Source organism: Eptatretus burgeri, chromosome 7, assembly GCF_056783735.1.
Source record: "Eptatretus burgeri isolate ZD-2024b chromosome 7, Ebu_testis_v1, whole genome shotgun sequence".
NCBI classification, from domain to species: domain Eukaryota; kingdom Metazoa; phylum Chordata; class Myxini; order Myxiniformes; family Myxinidae; genus Eptatretus; species Eptatretus burgeri.
Window position 1 is genome coordinate 93,903,594 of NC_140967.1, and position 17,097 is coordinate 93,920,690.

The 17,097-nt window shown below is 44.3% G+C and overlaps 1 protein-coding gene across 8 annotated transcripts in view; it reads left to right on the forward strand.

Moving 5' to 3' along the window:
* The window catches only part of LOC147023821 (uncharacterized), a 373,912-nt gene that overhangs the window by 185,873 nt on the left and 170,942 nt on the right, over positions 1 to 17,097 (forward strand). For all 8 annotated transcript variants that reach the window (XM_085889658.1, XM_085889651.1, XM_085889657.1 and 5 more), the window contains one exon: positions 818 to 1,380. In XM_085889658.1, the coding sequence (XP_085745784.1) occupies positions 874 to 1,380 (507 nt within the window). In that variant the 5' untranslated portion in view covers positions 818 to 873. The remainder of the gene's footprint in view (positions 1 to 817; positions 1,381 to 17,097) is intronic.

Genomic DNA, 17,097 nt, shown 5'->3' on the forward strand with positions numbered 1-17,097 from the left:
AATGAATGAACAGAATAAGAGGAAAGGGAGGAGGGGAGGAAATGCTGAAACTAGCGAGTAGGATGGTTGGGTTAGCAAAGGTTAATGGGGGTAATAAAGATCATGGGTCAGAATTTGGGGATGACAAGAGACGGTGTGGTATATTGCTTGCTTGAAGCCCTGGAGGGAAGAGTGAGACTGAACAGCCTCTGGAAGGTGAGTCATTTAGAGGGGGAGAAGCTAGGAATGAAAGAGTGGAGGTGTGCAGACAGTCTGGGTTTTGGAAGTTTAACCAGGAGGGAGATACTGGAACAAGGCATGTATCCTGGGATCAATAGGGAGTGTTGGATGACTAAGAGAGGAGAGGGAGCAACATCTAAGAAGAGGGAGCTGAAAACAGAATGACCACCGACCTGCTTGCAATGCGAGAGCAACAGACCTTGTGCTTCAGCCTCATCACGGAAGGTTCCAATAATTTTGAGAGCTTTACATTCCACAGAATCCAGGAGAGGATTGAAGGACATGTTCCAATGCAAGCCCCTGTTAATCTATCTATCGACTTATCAGAACAGTGTCTAATCGGTTTGAAATAATGCAACAATATCCTAATTTGGATAGTTATATTATATGGCTTAATGATGATCACATGTCAGTAAAGTCAGTGAAATTCTCAAACCAACTGTTTTTATGCCGTTCCATTGTAAGTCAAAGCACAGCTAACAACAGCACCAGTCGACAAGAGCAATAAGCTTCACTTTATAGTTTAATGTTTAATGCCCAACTGGTGCAGTGTGCCTATAACAATAACTACAGTATATCTTCTCGCACATGTTTGCAGATTTGGCAAGATCTCAATTTGTACAGAAGAAACAGGCGACCTTACAGGGCACGACCATGGAGGTCCCCAGTCACAATCGTCCCGTCAGCGTGAGCTCCAATGCATCAAGTTCATCATTTGAATGCAGCAGCGCCCTGGCTGTCCAGACTACGACTGCGCACAGCATAGATGCTGGCTCTATTATGTCTTCCTCTTCATCTTCATCTTCACGTGACAGCCACTCGTCATTTGGAAGTAGCGTTACACTCGCTTCTTCCGCCTCTGCATCACAGCACGCAGACTCGGGTTGCTATTGCAGTGACCGTGAGGGCGACGGCAGTCGCACTGACTTCCCGACACTGCCTGATCATCCTGCCGGGCCACGTTGCGACTTCAACACCATCAGCAATCGGAGCTCGAGGGGTCAAAACCAAAGTGAATCGCTCCGACCAGATATGATTTATGCTCCGATTGCCACAGAAGCCATGGCCTCTGACCCAAAGCTTTCCTATCTGGACCGTGTGGTTCTTGAGGTTCTACAGACGGAGCGAATGTATGTCCGAGACCTGCGCAGCATTGTCGAGGTAAGGGAATGGCCGATAGAAACCTTTTGTCTCGTAAAGTAACAGGTCATGGGGCAAAGTTTTGTTGACCACCAGCTAGTCTGCTTGAATAAGAAGCCAGCTCGTCAAAACATCTGCTCTGAAAGCAAAGCGGAAGTTGTGTTTTAATTTGCCACCACTTTGCAGAATTTGCCAACTTATTGTCAAATATTTTGAACATAGGAAGTGTTGTCACCACGAAGCAAATGATGCCCTGTTATACTGTGCCACTTGTCTATTTTCTCACAACTGATATAACGTTGAACACGATACACTGCTTATTTGTAAATTGCATTTCATCCCTTAGGTCTAAATAAACTATTTAGTTGCTGTAACCTAACTAACCATGTATGAGTAAACATAACACCCAACAAGAAACTTTTATTTTTGATGAAAATAATGGCATTACCAAACCAGAAGGGCACTCGGTGGAGCACATACCTTTGCCATGCTGAACAGTTTACGTGTTGTATCCCACTGATAGGTCGGGTCTGGATTTGAACCTGAACCAAAATCGAATCGGCTTGTTCTTGTCACCTAACTAACTCATCCACTTAGTTTTGTCATAACCCATCCACACAAGTTATTGAGGTCTCATGCTATATTATCTTTTTGGCCGCATTCTCTCCCCGGTGAAGAATCACTTAAAAAAATAATTGGATCCGCATCTGGATCTTCAACAAAATCAAATTAATTCGTCCTCGTCGCACACCCAACCTGGCCACCAAATTCTGTCCGAATCCGTCAGGAGTTTTTTGAGCTATCCTGCTTACAGACAGACAATCAAACATACAGGGCCGAAATAACCTCCACCTGGCTGCGGTGGTGGAGGTAACCAGGGGTTGAGACCATCACCGGTTTATTGCCTTCCGAAGCGATAATGTATTTACAACAAAGCGGAATCCCGATTGCCTGCCCTGCCTTCAACACACGATAGAACAACTGTGGCCTGCACAGCTCAAACAACAATCAATGCGTTTTAAGCTGACCGTGAACATTCGTATGAAAATTGATGCTCATTGATGGTAAAGCTCTCGATGTTCTATGCTGCTATGACAGTGTGTATCTACCTATTCTGTTTATGTGGTCACTGTTAAAGGTGTTGATGGTCATGTAATGGAAGGTCGCAGGGTGGCCTGGATGTCCACACACTCTCTTCTAAGCTGTCCAGCCTGGGTTCGAATCCCAACTCAGCTCTCAACCGTCATCCTGGTGTTTCACAGGCAGGGTGATTCATCAATTTGTCTGAAATGTTGGCATTGGTTGGTGGTCGTTAAAGATCCCACCGTGTCCTTCGGGAAGAGGAGACGAGTTATTGCCAGCACCACAAACAAATTTCAAATTCCTGCCATGACTACATTGTCAAGCGTGATCGTTGCCAGCCGGTTCGTGAAAGACTTGGGCCAAAAACTTCCCTTGGCCAACCTCATAAGAACATGGGAATGTCGTTTGGTATGCAGCCTGTGGCTGCTGGTTGCATCCTTTTCTGGAAGCGTGTCTGTGCCGCTGATGTTACCAGCAAGCCAGTACTCATTTTGCCGACCTCAGAAGGTACGACGCGAACTCGATCTTAACACCCTAAGATCTTAAGACAGCCACCTTTAAAACCAACAAGCCAACACCAGGTTAACGTGTGAATAATTGTGGCCGTTATCGAAGAAGAAGAAGAAGAAGAAGAAGAAGAAGAAGAAGAAGAAGAAGAAGAAGAAGAAGAAGAAGATTTGAAGGGAAAGAAAGTTGCCATTTCTTGGGCAATTGTATCTCATTTGTGTAAGTCTCCTGCAACATACATTTTCTCACGACATCATATTGTATAACGTAGATATCAGAAAACCTTTCAGCACCTTAAAAATGAAGTGAGTTAGTACATTGATAGATATCAGCCAAATAACCCCAACCAGGCCAGTGAGGCCTAGTTTAAAAAAACAGAAACAACAGAGGTAAATCTCAATGAGGAATTTGCCCTGGATCCATGATCGTGGATTGGGAGTGCTGTGGCCAAGGAGGTGTTCATAACGAACTAATTGGTAAATAGTGAAGAAGTCTACGTTTGTTTACGAGTTATTGTTTTCAGCACGAACGTGATCGGCACCATTCTGTTGGATTGAAGAGCCTTGGAACGTCCGACGCACGTGTCTGTGTACACCGAGCTATCCAACTCCAGGTTGGGCTTTGATAAATCGACAAAAGGGAAGTCTCCATTCAGGCATTTCCTGCGTTCACGGTTTAAAAAGCAATCCGTTCGGAGAAGACGCTTCCATATTTCTTTTTCAGGTGTTTCAACACCCAGCAAGCAAACCCATCCGTTGGTTGCCATAGGTGATGGTCTGTGTGCGTTCCTGTGTACAAAGCTGCTGCAGAGGACCAAGTTACCACGCATGGTATCTCCCCCACCCCACAACCACAACCAACCACAACCACAACCACCCAGACACATGACTACCTAGCTTGCTCCTTCGTCTTCTTCTTTCGGCTTTTCCCATTTTTAGATGGGGTCGCCACTATAATGGTTGATCACCATGCTCCATCTCCTCCAGTCAACCACCCATTGTTATTCCAATCGAACGACTTCAAAATCTCTCACCACCGCATCCTTCCACCTGGTTTGCGGCCTTCCTCTTCTTCTTCTACTTCCTCTTCTTATTCCTGGCGATCCCATCTCCATCACTTACCTCGCCACATACTCTTCCTACGCATTCAATGTCTTCTTGGCTACCGCTTAGCTTGCTCGTATGGCCTACAAACATCAGATGCTCTTTGTACGGTTCAACTTCTCACGCTTTTACGAAAGAACAACCGGACAATCCCACTCCGGCATATACAGAGATTGAACTTCTTTGACTCCATTTTGAGTTTTGTGGTCTTGCTATGCTACCAACCTGGAGCTTCAGGGCCATGCTACAACAGGCTTGATTCAAACCGATGGAGAGGTGCCGCGTAGTCAGTTATGTGTCCAAACAACAAGGTTTGATGATCACCACGTGGCGGTCACAGCACCGATTGTTGATGAGAATTTGTGTAATAAATAAACTGATTATCTGGAGTTAGTGTGCACTGTCGGCATCTACTGTGTGCCATTGACGGGCTGCCTCGGATGAATGTGCACATTCGAGCTGCGGCCATTTTGATCGTTTAAAAATTGCGCTTGCATGCTGATGAACACCGGAATGTGTTCGACAGAAAGCGTTCCCTGAGCACAACCATTTTATTTGCCCCTCCGCATGGCTCTTTGTCAAAACTGCAACTGAGGCCGAGCCATAGAGGGCTTACAGTTGATCGGTGGGCAATGTTTAGCAATCGAGCATGTTCACTTACTGTATGTGTGTCAATATGACGGAATAAATAAGTAGTAGTGTTCTCGCCTTTCTCGTGTGGGTTTGATGCCCTGCCCATGAACCTATCAATCACCGTGCTGGTGCATCGCACGCAGGGGCTGTGCATGCTTGATTGAGTCTTTCAGAAGAACCGACTGTCCCATCGATCACCTCGCAGTTGCCTGTGGATGCGAAATATCCCATGTTGCCTTTCGAGAGAGCAGGCCATTGTGTGGCAGTGCATTGGCTGGATTATACATTTATGCCATAATCAATATGCCGAGTGTTGGCTTAATGGTTAGGGTGGTGGGCATTGGATCCTTTGGTCCTGAGTTCAAATCCCGCTCAGCTGTTGAATTAATACCAGGTAGGGTTGACTCGGCCTGTTTTCCTTCCGAGGTCGGCAAAACGAGTGCCAGCTTGCTGGTACACTGTGTCGTCGTGGTGACCCGTCCAGGATTGTGCCCAATAGCCCAGGAGACTGCTTCGGCAGCTCCAACGTTCTGCACAGAGTGTGGTCCCAATCTCCTCCTCCATAATCAACAGCGGGGTGGGGGACTGTGCCCATGGCACAGCTGGAGAAGGACGTGGGAGTAGGGCACTGTGTCTGCGGTATGGTGGTTTCTCCATAAATGATGACAATCGGCAGCCAGATGCTGTTTCGGCATGAATTATCCCGTGTGTTTCCACAAAGGTCGCAGGTCAGCACCGGCACCACATCTGTGCCGAGTCACCGACTTGCTGCTGTTGTTATGACGAGTGACCTATTTTTACAAATCCACACTTGTGTCGAAATACAATAGTCTCGTAATGACAAATAGCTGCATTCCATGGGCTGGTCATTGATTGGACGATTTGTCATACCAGGACTCTGTTTCCCCTATCCCTCCACCGTCCCCACCCCCCCCCCACTTCTCCCCAATGGAATAAAAGGGCACACCCTATCGTTCAGGGTGTGTGAGCGTGACACTCCATGTCAGAACATTCCTCACAAATTAAACATGAAAGTTCTACATTTCGCCTTGTGTAGTTTGACCTGTGTATTTCTCACGTGGCCACAATAGCATGAACAAACTGGCCATAATATAGAGTTGTCGTGAATGTATCTAAAAAGGCTCAACGGACTCTTATAATTTAATAAAAAAAATTTTTTTAAAGGAATAAAATAAAAAATTCTCACCTTCACTGTTCCTGATGTCAATTTCAAATCAGTTTTTTTAAAAAGGGATTGCCCACCAAAAAGTACCGTTTGTTATAACTGCTCTTTGAGATCACAGACTGGAAGCTTGTACCTGTTGCTGCGTTTGGGCCTTGGGAGTGCCTGCTCAAATCGATCTATCAACCTGCTGATATATATCCACCTGCTGATGTCTATCCACCTGCTGATATATATCCACCTGCTGATGTCTATCCACCTGCTGATGTCTATCCACCTGCTGATGTCTATCCACCTGCTGATGTCTATCCACCTGCTGATATATATCCACCTGCTGATGTCTATCCACCTGCTGATGTCTATCCACCTGCTGATGTCTATCCACTGCTGATGTCTATCCACCTGCTAATGTCTATCCACCTGCTGATGTCTATCCACTGCTGATGTCTATCCACCTGCTAATGTCTATCCACCTGCTGATGTCTATCCACTGCTGATGTCTATCCACTTGCTAATATCTATCCACCTGCTGATGTCTATCCACCTGCTAATATCTATCCACTGCTGATGTCTATCCACCTGCTGATATATATCCACCTGCTGATGTCTATCCACCTGCTGATGTCTATCCACCTGCTGATGTCTATCCACCTGCTGATATATATCCACCTGCTGATGTCTATCCACTGCTGATGTCTATCCACCTGCTAATGTCTATCCACCTGCTGATGTCTATCCACCTGCTGATGTCTATCCACTTGCTAATATCTATCCACCTGCTAATGTCTATCCACCTGCTGATGTCTATCCACCTGCTGATGTCTATCCACTTGCTAATATCTATCCACCTGCTGATGTCTATCCACCTGCTAATATCTATCCACTGCTGATGTCTATCCACCTGCTGATGTCCATCCACCTGCTAATATCTATCCACTGCTGTTGTCTATCCACCTGCTAATATCTATCCACTGCTGATGTCTATCCACCTGCTGATGTCTATCCACCTGCCAATATCTATCCACTGCTGATATCTATCCACCTGGTGATGTCTATCCACCTGCTGATGTCTATCCACCTGTTTATATCTATCCACCTGTTGATATCTATCCACCTGCTGATGTCTATCCACCTGCTGATGTCTATCCACCTGCTGATGTCTATCCACCTGTTGATATCTATCCACCTGCTGATGTCTATCCACCTGCTGATGTCTATCCACCTGCTGATGTCTATCCACCTGCTGATGTCTATCCACCTGTTGATATCTATCCACCTGCTGATGTCTATCCACCTGCTGATGTCTATCCACCTGTTGATGTCTATCCACCTGCTAATATCTATCCATCGGGGTTCTTCCCAACATCATCTTTCATTTTTATTCCTCTCTCGCTTTCACGTTTCTCTTCAGTCTTTCACACTTTCTACTTTTTCACATTTCTCTTTATTCGTGATAATTGTTGCCTTTTTTTTTCTTTTCTTTTTGTTCATTTTCCTCTCTTTCATCCCTCCTTCATTCTTAATTACCCCACACATGCGAAGCAAAAAGCGGGGTACAGCAATTTGTTCACCTCTGTCTGTCTGTCCTGTCTTCAAACGTCAGTTTATGATCGAGGAACAACTTCATTTCAATCAAATGTTTCATTTTGAGCACGAATCGGATAACAAACCCGCAGTTTAGCAGTACTTTAGCTCTGAATTTATCGTGATCGCAAATGTGCAAAGAGGAGTGACATAATATATTTTTTTCTCTGTCTGACTGTGTGACAGTAAAATTGAGAATAATTCCAAACAGGAAACTTACTGTTTTTTTTTTAAGGATGGCACAAAGGACACAAACAACAGGCACGAAGAACTAACGGAGCGTGTTAAATAAGGTGGTGTATTAGAAGCTGCATCAACGGCAGTAATGTCCGAAAAAAAACATTTCTCAAACCTTTTAAAATTACAGTTTCATTTCAATTTAATTATACACTTGAACATGAGAACACAAATTGCCTTTTTGAAATTTTCAAAACCCTTCTGTTTAGCACCGCTTGGACAAAATATTACGGCATTTTACGTCATCTCGACCAATCAAATTTTCCGCTCTTCGACCCCGTCCATGTGCTTGTTTCTCAAGACTGCATGGGGTAAGGTGTTCCATGAATTCTCTACTTTCTCTCTTTCTTTATCTATCTATCTATAAAGAAGTTAATTCTTATAATTAAAAAAAAATTGTTGTAAGGTTCACTTGGCTGCGCCTGGATGAGTTTGAGGGTAGTGGAGTAGCAACTGAAACACGGATCCTATCCAAGTACCTCCTGATGTCTCTATCTTTTCTCTTTGCTTATCCGGGTTCCTTCTGATGACTCCAATGCAGTATTTGGTTGTTCCTTTAATTACTCATTATAATTGGACTCGGTTGTATCTTCAATTGATGTATAACGTTGACAATTCTCAATCAAAACAGCGAACGTGAAATGGAAATATTTGTGTTCACAAGTTTATTTTTTTTGTATTTTTTTGTTTGTTTGATTTAATTTTTTTATAAGCAGGATTTGTTGTTGTATTGCATTGATTTTTTTTTAATGTAAAAGATCTAGGCTCAATGACATGCATTAGTGTGATGACATTGGCGGAACAGTTGGACACAGTGAGCAAGGAAATGAGCAAACCGGAACAAGAGTTGAGAGGAGGGGAGGAACACAGTAACCTGCAAGAGGGTTTAGTTAAGGGGGTCAATGGGGGTATAAAAGATTGTGGGTAGGCATGGGAGGGAGGCGTTAACATGAGATGGCAGTGCACCGCCTGCTTTTGAAGCCACAAATAATGAAGGTAGTTGTACAAATGGGAGAAAACTGGAACAAAAGAGTTGAGATGGTTCAGGCAGCTTGGATTTTGGGAGTTTAACCATAAGAGTTTTACTGGAAGAATGCGTACATCCTGGAGTTGCTGGGGAGCAGAGGTAGCTAAACCGAAGGAGGGGTGGTTAAAAATAACGATGGAGGCCAGCGACCTGTTGGTGATATGATATCAGCAGGTCGTGTGCTTTGGCTTCATTCCAGGAGAAGGCAAGAGTGTTGAGAGCTTTGGATTTCATCGATTCCAGGAGAGAGATGTGACGCTGCGGCGCTAGCCCATTGGGGAGATCAGTACTGTACTCCATTGAGCTATGGACAAAGGCCTTGTAGGCTGAGAGTACTTATGATTTTCCAAGGAAAAATCAGGAATGATGGAGGATTCCCAGTCTGTGGTTGGCTTTGAAGGCCAGCTTTGTGAAACAGCAGCCAAGGAAGGGTAATTGCTGATTTTGAGGCTGAGAAGTTTGAGAGGTTGAACCTCTTTCATGTCTAACCATGGAAATAGATTGGCGGGTTCGTTTACTGATCCTTCCGGAGTGTCGGGGGTGGGTTGTTGAGGGGGAGGGGTGAGACCGTGATTTATGGGTACGTTCCATTCATCAGACCAGCATCTAATCAATTCCTGATTGGCAAAGAGAGTTTTCAGCTGCAGTCAGCTTAATAGTTGGATGTGCTTACGGTCCCACACAATGTGTCGTCATCTGCAAAAAGTAAAAGAGGGTTTTCCAAAACATCGGAGAGGTCGTTTGTGTAACCGAGGAACAAGACTGGGCCCGAGACACTGCCTTGGGGAACTCCAGCCTCCACTGGGAGATTAACCTGGTTTAAGCATCATGTTTGCATCTGATTATTGTCCTAAGTAATGGATGGTGTTCCAGATGTTAGTGTTTTAAACTGGAAGGATTACTCAGTAGTTGGCCTGCTTCTGGGATGTCTCCTTTTGGGTTATATTGTCTGTGAATCAAATCTACAATGAAAACTGCCATTTGGTCCATTGCCAGAATTGGTCCAAAGCATCGCATTCCATCCTTTGAAAGCATGTTAAGCTGGCTGTCCTCTCTGTTTGCACTCATTTGTGGTTGTTAAAGATCCTCTGCTACGTTTGGAAAAGCAAGAAGTAAGCCTCTGGCCTCGTACACGAGCGAAATTTCCAAGTTATTTTTTTTTCTGAGTTGAGGCAAAGCTTCACCACCACAAACTCCATTTGTTTTGTTTCGTTCTTGCTCTCATTGTTTATATCATGATGTGGACAAATGTGGTGTGCTATCTACTGGCGTGGTCACCTGGCAGTGTCGTCGTGACATGATACGACTGTTCAACGCGAATGATGCCTTTAGCCTCTCGTAACCCTACCACCTCCGATCTATTCCACACAAGCCAAAGCTCATCGCCAGCCATCAGTAAGGTCCTGGCAACCTCCAACTATCCGCTATTGTTTGTCCAATCAGATTGCAGTTGACACCTGACCATCAACTCTCTCAATGGAGATGGGGAGAGTACTCTTAATGTTGTGACCGACATATTTTATGTCAGCTACTGAAGAAAAAGGGCTTTTAATAAAAATCGACATGTACTCTTGATATGTATACATCGATGCCATGGCGTAAACTTACTGAAGGTATCTGACCTTCTGATCCTGGGACTGGTTCAAGTGGGGCGGCCGAGTCGGTTTTTGCCACGGAGTATTCAAGCCTCGTCGATGTGCATGGCCTTTTTGTCTGTGTCCGTCTCAATGTCTGTTTATATCATGGGATTAATCATTGCCTAAGTTTGCACCTCTTTGATTATAATCCCCCACACTGTCCACCATTCCTCGTTGGTTCCATTACATTAATATCAACTTGAGCCTGGTGTTGGCTTCGCAGTTAAGGCTTGGGACCGAAGGGTCCTGAGTTTGAGTCTCTGCCAATTAACACCAGGTGGGGTTGACTCAGCTTGTCATCCTTCCGAGGTAGGCAAAATGAGTACCAGTGCACTAGGGGTAATAACCATCCGAGGTAACCTGCGTCAAGGTGGCGACCTGTCCATGACTGTACTCCTTGCCAGTGAAACCGCCTTGGCAGCCCGATGCACATTTACGGTGCCAAAGGAAAGGTAAATATCAACTTGAATTGTTTTGAGAATGTTTTATCTGAATCGTCCACTTCAAAACTCAAAAAAAATAACTCTACTACAGTTCTTCTCTCTATTTATTTATTTATTTACTTATTTATTTATTATCTGCATTTATTTAATTGCATGTGTTGAATCATTCAGGCCGGCAGGATGGCCGAGAGCCCCAGACCCTACAGGTAGGCATACTCATCTCGAAGCTATCTAGCCCAGGTTGGAATCCCATTCCAGCTATAAACTGCCATCCAGGTGTTTAACGGGCAGGGTGAATGATCAATATGTGTGCCATCCATCAGGTGGACGTTAAACCGGGTGTCCCGTCTGCCAGCATTAGTTGGTGGACGTTAAACACTCCACAGTTTCCTTTGTGAAGAGTCCGTGAACTCTCAGCGGCACCAAGAACAAATTACAACCTGGGAAGGCAATGGCAAACCACCCAGTATAACAGTTGCTGAGAAACTGCTTCGGCAGAACCACCGCTCTGTAACAGAGTACGGTACATCAGGATAAGAATCATTCAAATGTTTTGTTTTGGGGTCCCCCCCTTAAATCCCCTCGGCCACATCCAAATTTGAAGGCAGTGAAGCTCGATCTCTGTTTCGTATGATCCACTGTGTTTGATTTGCGAATGGAAATCGAACACCTGACCCAGGCTCAAACCTTCATTCTACTTGGAGAGGCATTAATTTTTGCCAGTTGATTTTGTTTTCTCATTTTTGTGCCATCGCTGTTGCCTTTGGAATAATACGCTGATATCTATCCGCCTGGTCTATCCCTTACATTGGTCTATTGGTATTCCCTTACATTGGTCTATTGGTATTCCCTTACAAGGAGCTTCAACGCATGAGGAGGCCATTAGGCCCATCAAATCCTGTGCAATGGTTGCCAACTTATGGTTGTTTGTCCGTGCTCTATCCTTTTTACATGCTGAGCATCAAGCAAGGAAGTGACATGTCCCATTTTTTAAAGTCTTTGGCATGACTTGGCCAGAGTTTGAACCACCAACCTCCCAGACTCAACCCAGACTCAGAGCAGACGCTCTACCCGTTAACACCGCCGACTGTGGTTGTGTCCGCACATTTATCTGAGTTGATACTCTCGTTATTCAGTTTTAGAAAATAATAATTGCTTGGGGAGGGGGGGGGAGGTGATTTGCAAAATGCCTTGGCCATGTTGGTTGCCTCTGTGTTTTTTTTTTTCCAAGGGAGATCTGGGCCTTCTTTCAATAGAAGCTTATTCGTAAATTGAGCACTTCAAAGGTAGCTCATCTGGAGGGTCAAGTCAGGGCCATTGCTTTTGGGGAAAGCCTGACCCCTCCATGCCTCATTGTGCAGCCGGTGTTTACAAAGGCTCACTCCGATGGGACCATGTGTTCATAGTGTGGGAGACTCCAGCGTCGTTTCGACGCACCAGTGACAGGTTTGCAAAGAATTTATCTGGTTTTATTGTACGTCGACACTCAACAAAAGGGATCGTGAAACTGCAAGTTGTGACCAAATATTTCAAACCATCGAGGCATGATTTACCCAACCACGTGCTGGAAGAGAGAATTTGCGGTTTGCAATCGGAGGTGAACCGCATAGCTCATCCTCACTTCTCATTGTACGTGCACACACCGACGAGCTCGCCGCCGTGTCTCGAAGGCCTGGCACGGTTCACCAAATCCATTGTCATTTTAGCCATTCCAGCCCATAGCTCTGCACCTCATTGTCTGACACGTCTAAACAACCCCCCCCCCCCACTCCTCCATCCAGCCATCACTCCTCCTCACACATTGCTTAACGGGTTGGAAGTGAAGGAAAGGTCACAACCTTTATTGCTCCATGCATATGGCCTAATTGCTACCACACTCATGCAAGTGCAGGGTCCTCGGATCGTTCCAAGCTGTAGTCGCCAAGGCCCTTACTTGTAAAGAATCAGCCATTCTTTGCGTTACCTGAGCAGTGCGTCCTGTGACTGAAAGTAGCTGAACGTTTGTAACCGCTCATGTATTATTTATTGCACACTGTTTGAAAAATTTAAACTCCACACAATCCGCATCAGGGCATTTCGTTTGTGACTCCGCATTGCCATTGTGCTTCTCCCTTTTTTTTCAGGGTCATATCTTTGTTACCTTTTCCATCAGCACATCTATGTAAATTAATAGCTTTTTGCCATCAGTCGAGCACAAACAGTCCTGTTGCAAAACCTTAAGAGCCGTAGTTCCTCGGACGCGGCTCGGCTTTCCTTTGGAGGCATTAAAGGATTGACCGTGTTTGGTGAAAGGTAATGCGAATGTTTACCCGGTGCACGCAAGCTCAAAATCCGGCCTGCAGTGGCAAGTGTGGGTTACAAAGTGCTGAATGGGTCCGTATGACGACGACTGCAAGAACAAAAAAAATCCCTGAAAACGTCGGCCGGTTCACGGTGCCAATGCGGACGTAATTGGGTCGTTGGTTTTGCACGAATGTGGAGTAATAATATTTGAAAATCCAAATCGAGATTTCGTCAACAGCTTCATCACCTATTTTTGTTAATTCCATGGAAAGCATTTCCTTGCCAGGCTTGCAGAAAGCCTGAAAATTGCCAGTAATTATAATTATAAAGCAGGTTGCTGGTTCGCTCTGACAAAAATGACAGAAATCTGATGAGCCCTGCCTCTAAGTTCGAGTAAACTGCTCCGCTGGCTGCTTCCCATCCGGCAATTAAATTGGCTTTTGCTCAAGAAAGTAAGAGAGAGAGAACTTTCTCTGCAGCGTGGCCTCGCGAGACTAGGTCACGGAATAGTTTAACTTTACGTGACGTATTTGGACAACCTCCTGTTTGAGTTACGTGCCTCTAAGTTAACCGCATCCTCCCTGCAGCACTTATTCCTCGCACTGCACAGACCCACTTTGTATGACTGACCATGTTGTGTTTCCACTGCTTTCCAAACTCACCTCCTCTCATTTGATGTGATCCAGGCCGAAGCGGGAGTTCGCTTGTCGACAGGATTCGGAAAGAAAAGCAAATGTGCATGTGACTTGCAGGACAGATCAACAGGAAGGGTTCTGTGGCATATTGTACAGCAAAGCCATGGGGATGGTCTTACGTGGCCCTCTTCAGGATTCCGAAGCGCTACCAAGAAGTGGGGGGAGGTGAGGTGGCTAGGGATGGGGGTACGGAACTGATATATATATATATATATATATAGATATAGATATATATATATATATAGATATATATATATATATATATATAGATATAGATATATAATATGTCATGAAAAACGGCTCCTCCATCTCCGAATACGACATGACGCTGATATCATGTGCCTATGTAAACCACCGCGTCACCTTCAAACTAGGATGGCTTCCGCAGGGCTCCACGGGTATTTCAAAAACTGGGATGAAATGGTCACAAGTACGGTAAATGAATGCAGAGCTGCGACCGGTTTCACCCTTATGAAGAGGTCTTCAGGCCGACATACTGCAAAATAATTTACTTGTGACGAAGCCGAGTTCACTGAAATATAAATTGAATGCCATACATTTGCTCGGCAGCAAAGCACCGGTCGAGTCCCGTTACAACAAATGCTCTATAACCCGTCAGCAACGAGCATCGCATGTTAGTAACCTGACCAATAAATCTCAGCTGTGGTTGGGTTATGTCATAGTAAATAAATAATTGTCCTTCTTGTCCCAATAAGAGCAACTGCGTACAAACAAGCTTGCGCACCATTCCCCACTAAGTCGAAGTGCCAAAGTGTGTTTTGTTGCCCTCATGAGATGGGGTGTGATATGGGCAATTTTGGGTGTGATCCTTTACGAACCCTTTTAACAATAACACGTTTGATATCATTGAGGGACGTAACATCACCAAGTGTGCCATTATGACAAAAAAGGGATGACACGATGGACCGATTTCACCGGTGAAACGAGTCTTGATATTTTTGTGTTCATAAATACCGAAGTCCTTTTTTGAGGAATTGCAGCTGTAGGCTGCTGAATATTGTTTTCACCGTTATAGATTTTCAGAGGGGAGCACATGATGTTTCGAGAGCGATTATGTGTAATATTTTAAATGCAAGACAGGATAAATAAATGGACATTTTGATGTAGGATCTAGTATTACATGTCGGCCTCACTGCCAAAACAGGATATTGAATAAAACTCAATGAATATACAATATGTTGTATTGAGTTTCTTTATTTTAACTAAGCACGGATATACGAGTAAAGTTAAGCGAATGTTAACTTGTTCCATCAATGTGGACTATTTATAAGTGGTTTCCTTCCGTTTAAACAACCTCTCGAATCACTGACCTTGTGACTCACCAGCTCCTACCCTTAACAACACTCACCAAATACTAGAACACAACTCGGTAGAGCACATACCTCTGCCAGGATGTTTTGATTTGTATCCCTCTGATAGGCTGGATCTGCATCCGGACCTTAGCCAAATTCGAATCGGCTTGTTCTCATCACCCAACCGACTCGTCTACCAAGTTTCGTCGGAATCCATCCACAAATTTTTTAAGCATCATGCCGTATCTCATTTTTGGCCCCTTCTTTCAAATGTGAATAATGACTTAGAAAAATTAAAAACTTCTCCTATCTGGATCCAGATCCAGATCTTCACCAAAATGGAATAAATTTGACCTTGTCACACACCCGACCTGTCCATCAAGTTTGGTCCGAATGCATCCATAACATTTTGAGATATCTTGCTCACAGACAGACAAACGGACAAACAAGCAGGGATGGAACCATAACCTTCATCCACCTGTTGGAGGTAATATCACTGAAATTTCTCTGAAGTTTCCGTCCAACCGCTGGTTTTCAATATCGGTGGACATTGTCCACCTACTTCTGTGTGCAGAGATTTATTTTCGAATAAACCCTTGTGATTAAGCCCCTCCATGTAATCGGAATATTTGCGTTGTTTGAAGTATTCCTCATTGAACGCCCGACCACCTTGTCTCGTCGGTCCACTTGTGAGGTTAAATAAATCCTTTTGGCCGCATCAGCTAAATATCAGCACACATGGCGTTTCCTGAACATGGCACTTGGTCGTATGATGTTGTGTAGCATTTTGCTTTGTAGTCAGTCACGTGACCTCTGTTACACGTAATGTACAATTCAGGCCGATAAGTTGAAGGATAGCAGAGAACACTGAAGGCACATGCTCTGTGAGGCTCGTAATATCCGGTTCTTTTACAGTCCATTCATGATGCCATGATATCATGGAAGAGCGGAGATTAAAAGGTTTTAAAAAAAAATGCTTTATGGTATTTTTCCAGGCTGTTCAATGTCGCGTTACGTTGTGCTACGTTCTTGCTGTGTCGTTACCATGGGGAAGAGGATGCTCCAGTCATTATTATATCACTCCTAAAATCACCTTTTTTTCTCAATTGCTTCTTGACGTTTTTCAAAAACTTTTTTTTAAAACACTTTTTATATTTTAAAAGTTTTTTTTGAGATTTTTTCTTCCAGGTGAAAAGCCCAAGATAGGAAATTGATCGATTGATTGAGTGATGCCTACTTCTCTCAATAAAACAGCGTTATTGGTGGCTTGATGTCATCGGGATACAAATCTTGAGTGTATTTAGGAGACGTGTGTGTGTGTGTGTGTGTGTGTGTGTGTGTGTGCGTGCGTGCGTGTGTGTGCGCGCGCGCGCCCCACAAACAAACGCCAAACTTTTGTAGATGTCCACTGTTCTGCTTCAAAATTGGTCAATTGATTTTAAGACTTGCACAAGTCTGAAGACGACGATGGTTCACGAGCGGTATTTGACGATGTAGATTGTTTCAGAAGTCAAGGATGAGACGATGTGATAATTTTTGACCAAGTTATAAAAATGATCAACATGATGTGGTACGAGTGACAGGTTATTAGCTGCAAAATGTCGAAAACCCGGTTTCGTGAAACAACTTTAAAAATTTGACCTTTGCATAACCTTTAAAGGTCACCAAACAATGTTGTGGACATTAAAATAAGGAAACAGGATACGTGCTATAGCTTATTGGAGTTAGTTCGTCGAAGAAGGTCGAAAACCCGGTTCGATTCCCACAACTTTGAAAATTTGACCTTTGTGAACTTTAAAAGTGGTCAAGGATTCTGACCTTTGGTGCAAAACTTCCTCTGGAACATTCCAGGAACAATATAAACGTCATATAGGCTATATGGCATTTCACACTCCTCGGATTATCCATACTTTGATGAAATCAGCGTTAAAAGAAACTTGAAGGGGGCGCCACGGGCAAGGTGTCCGAGATAGAGCAAAATGGTTTCAAGACGAGGTGGGGAATGACCTC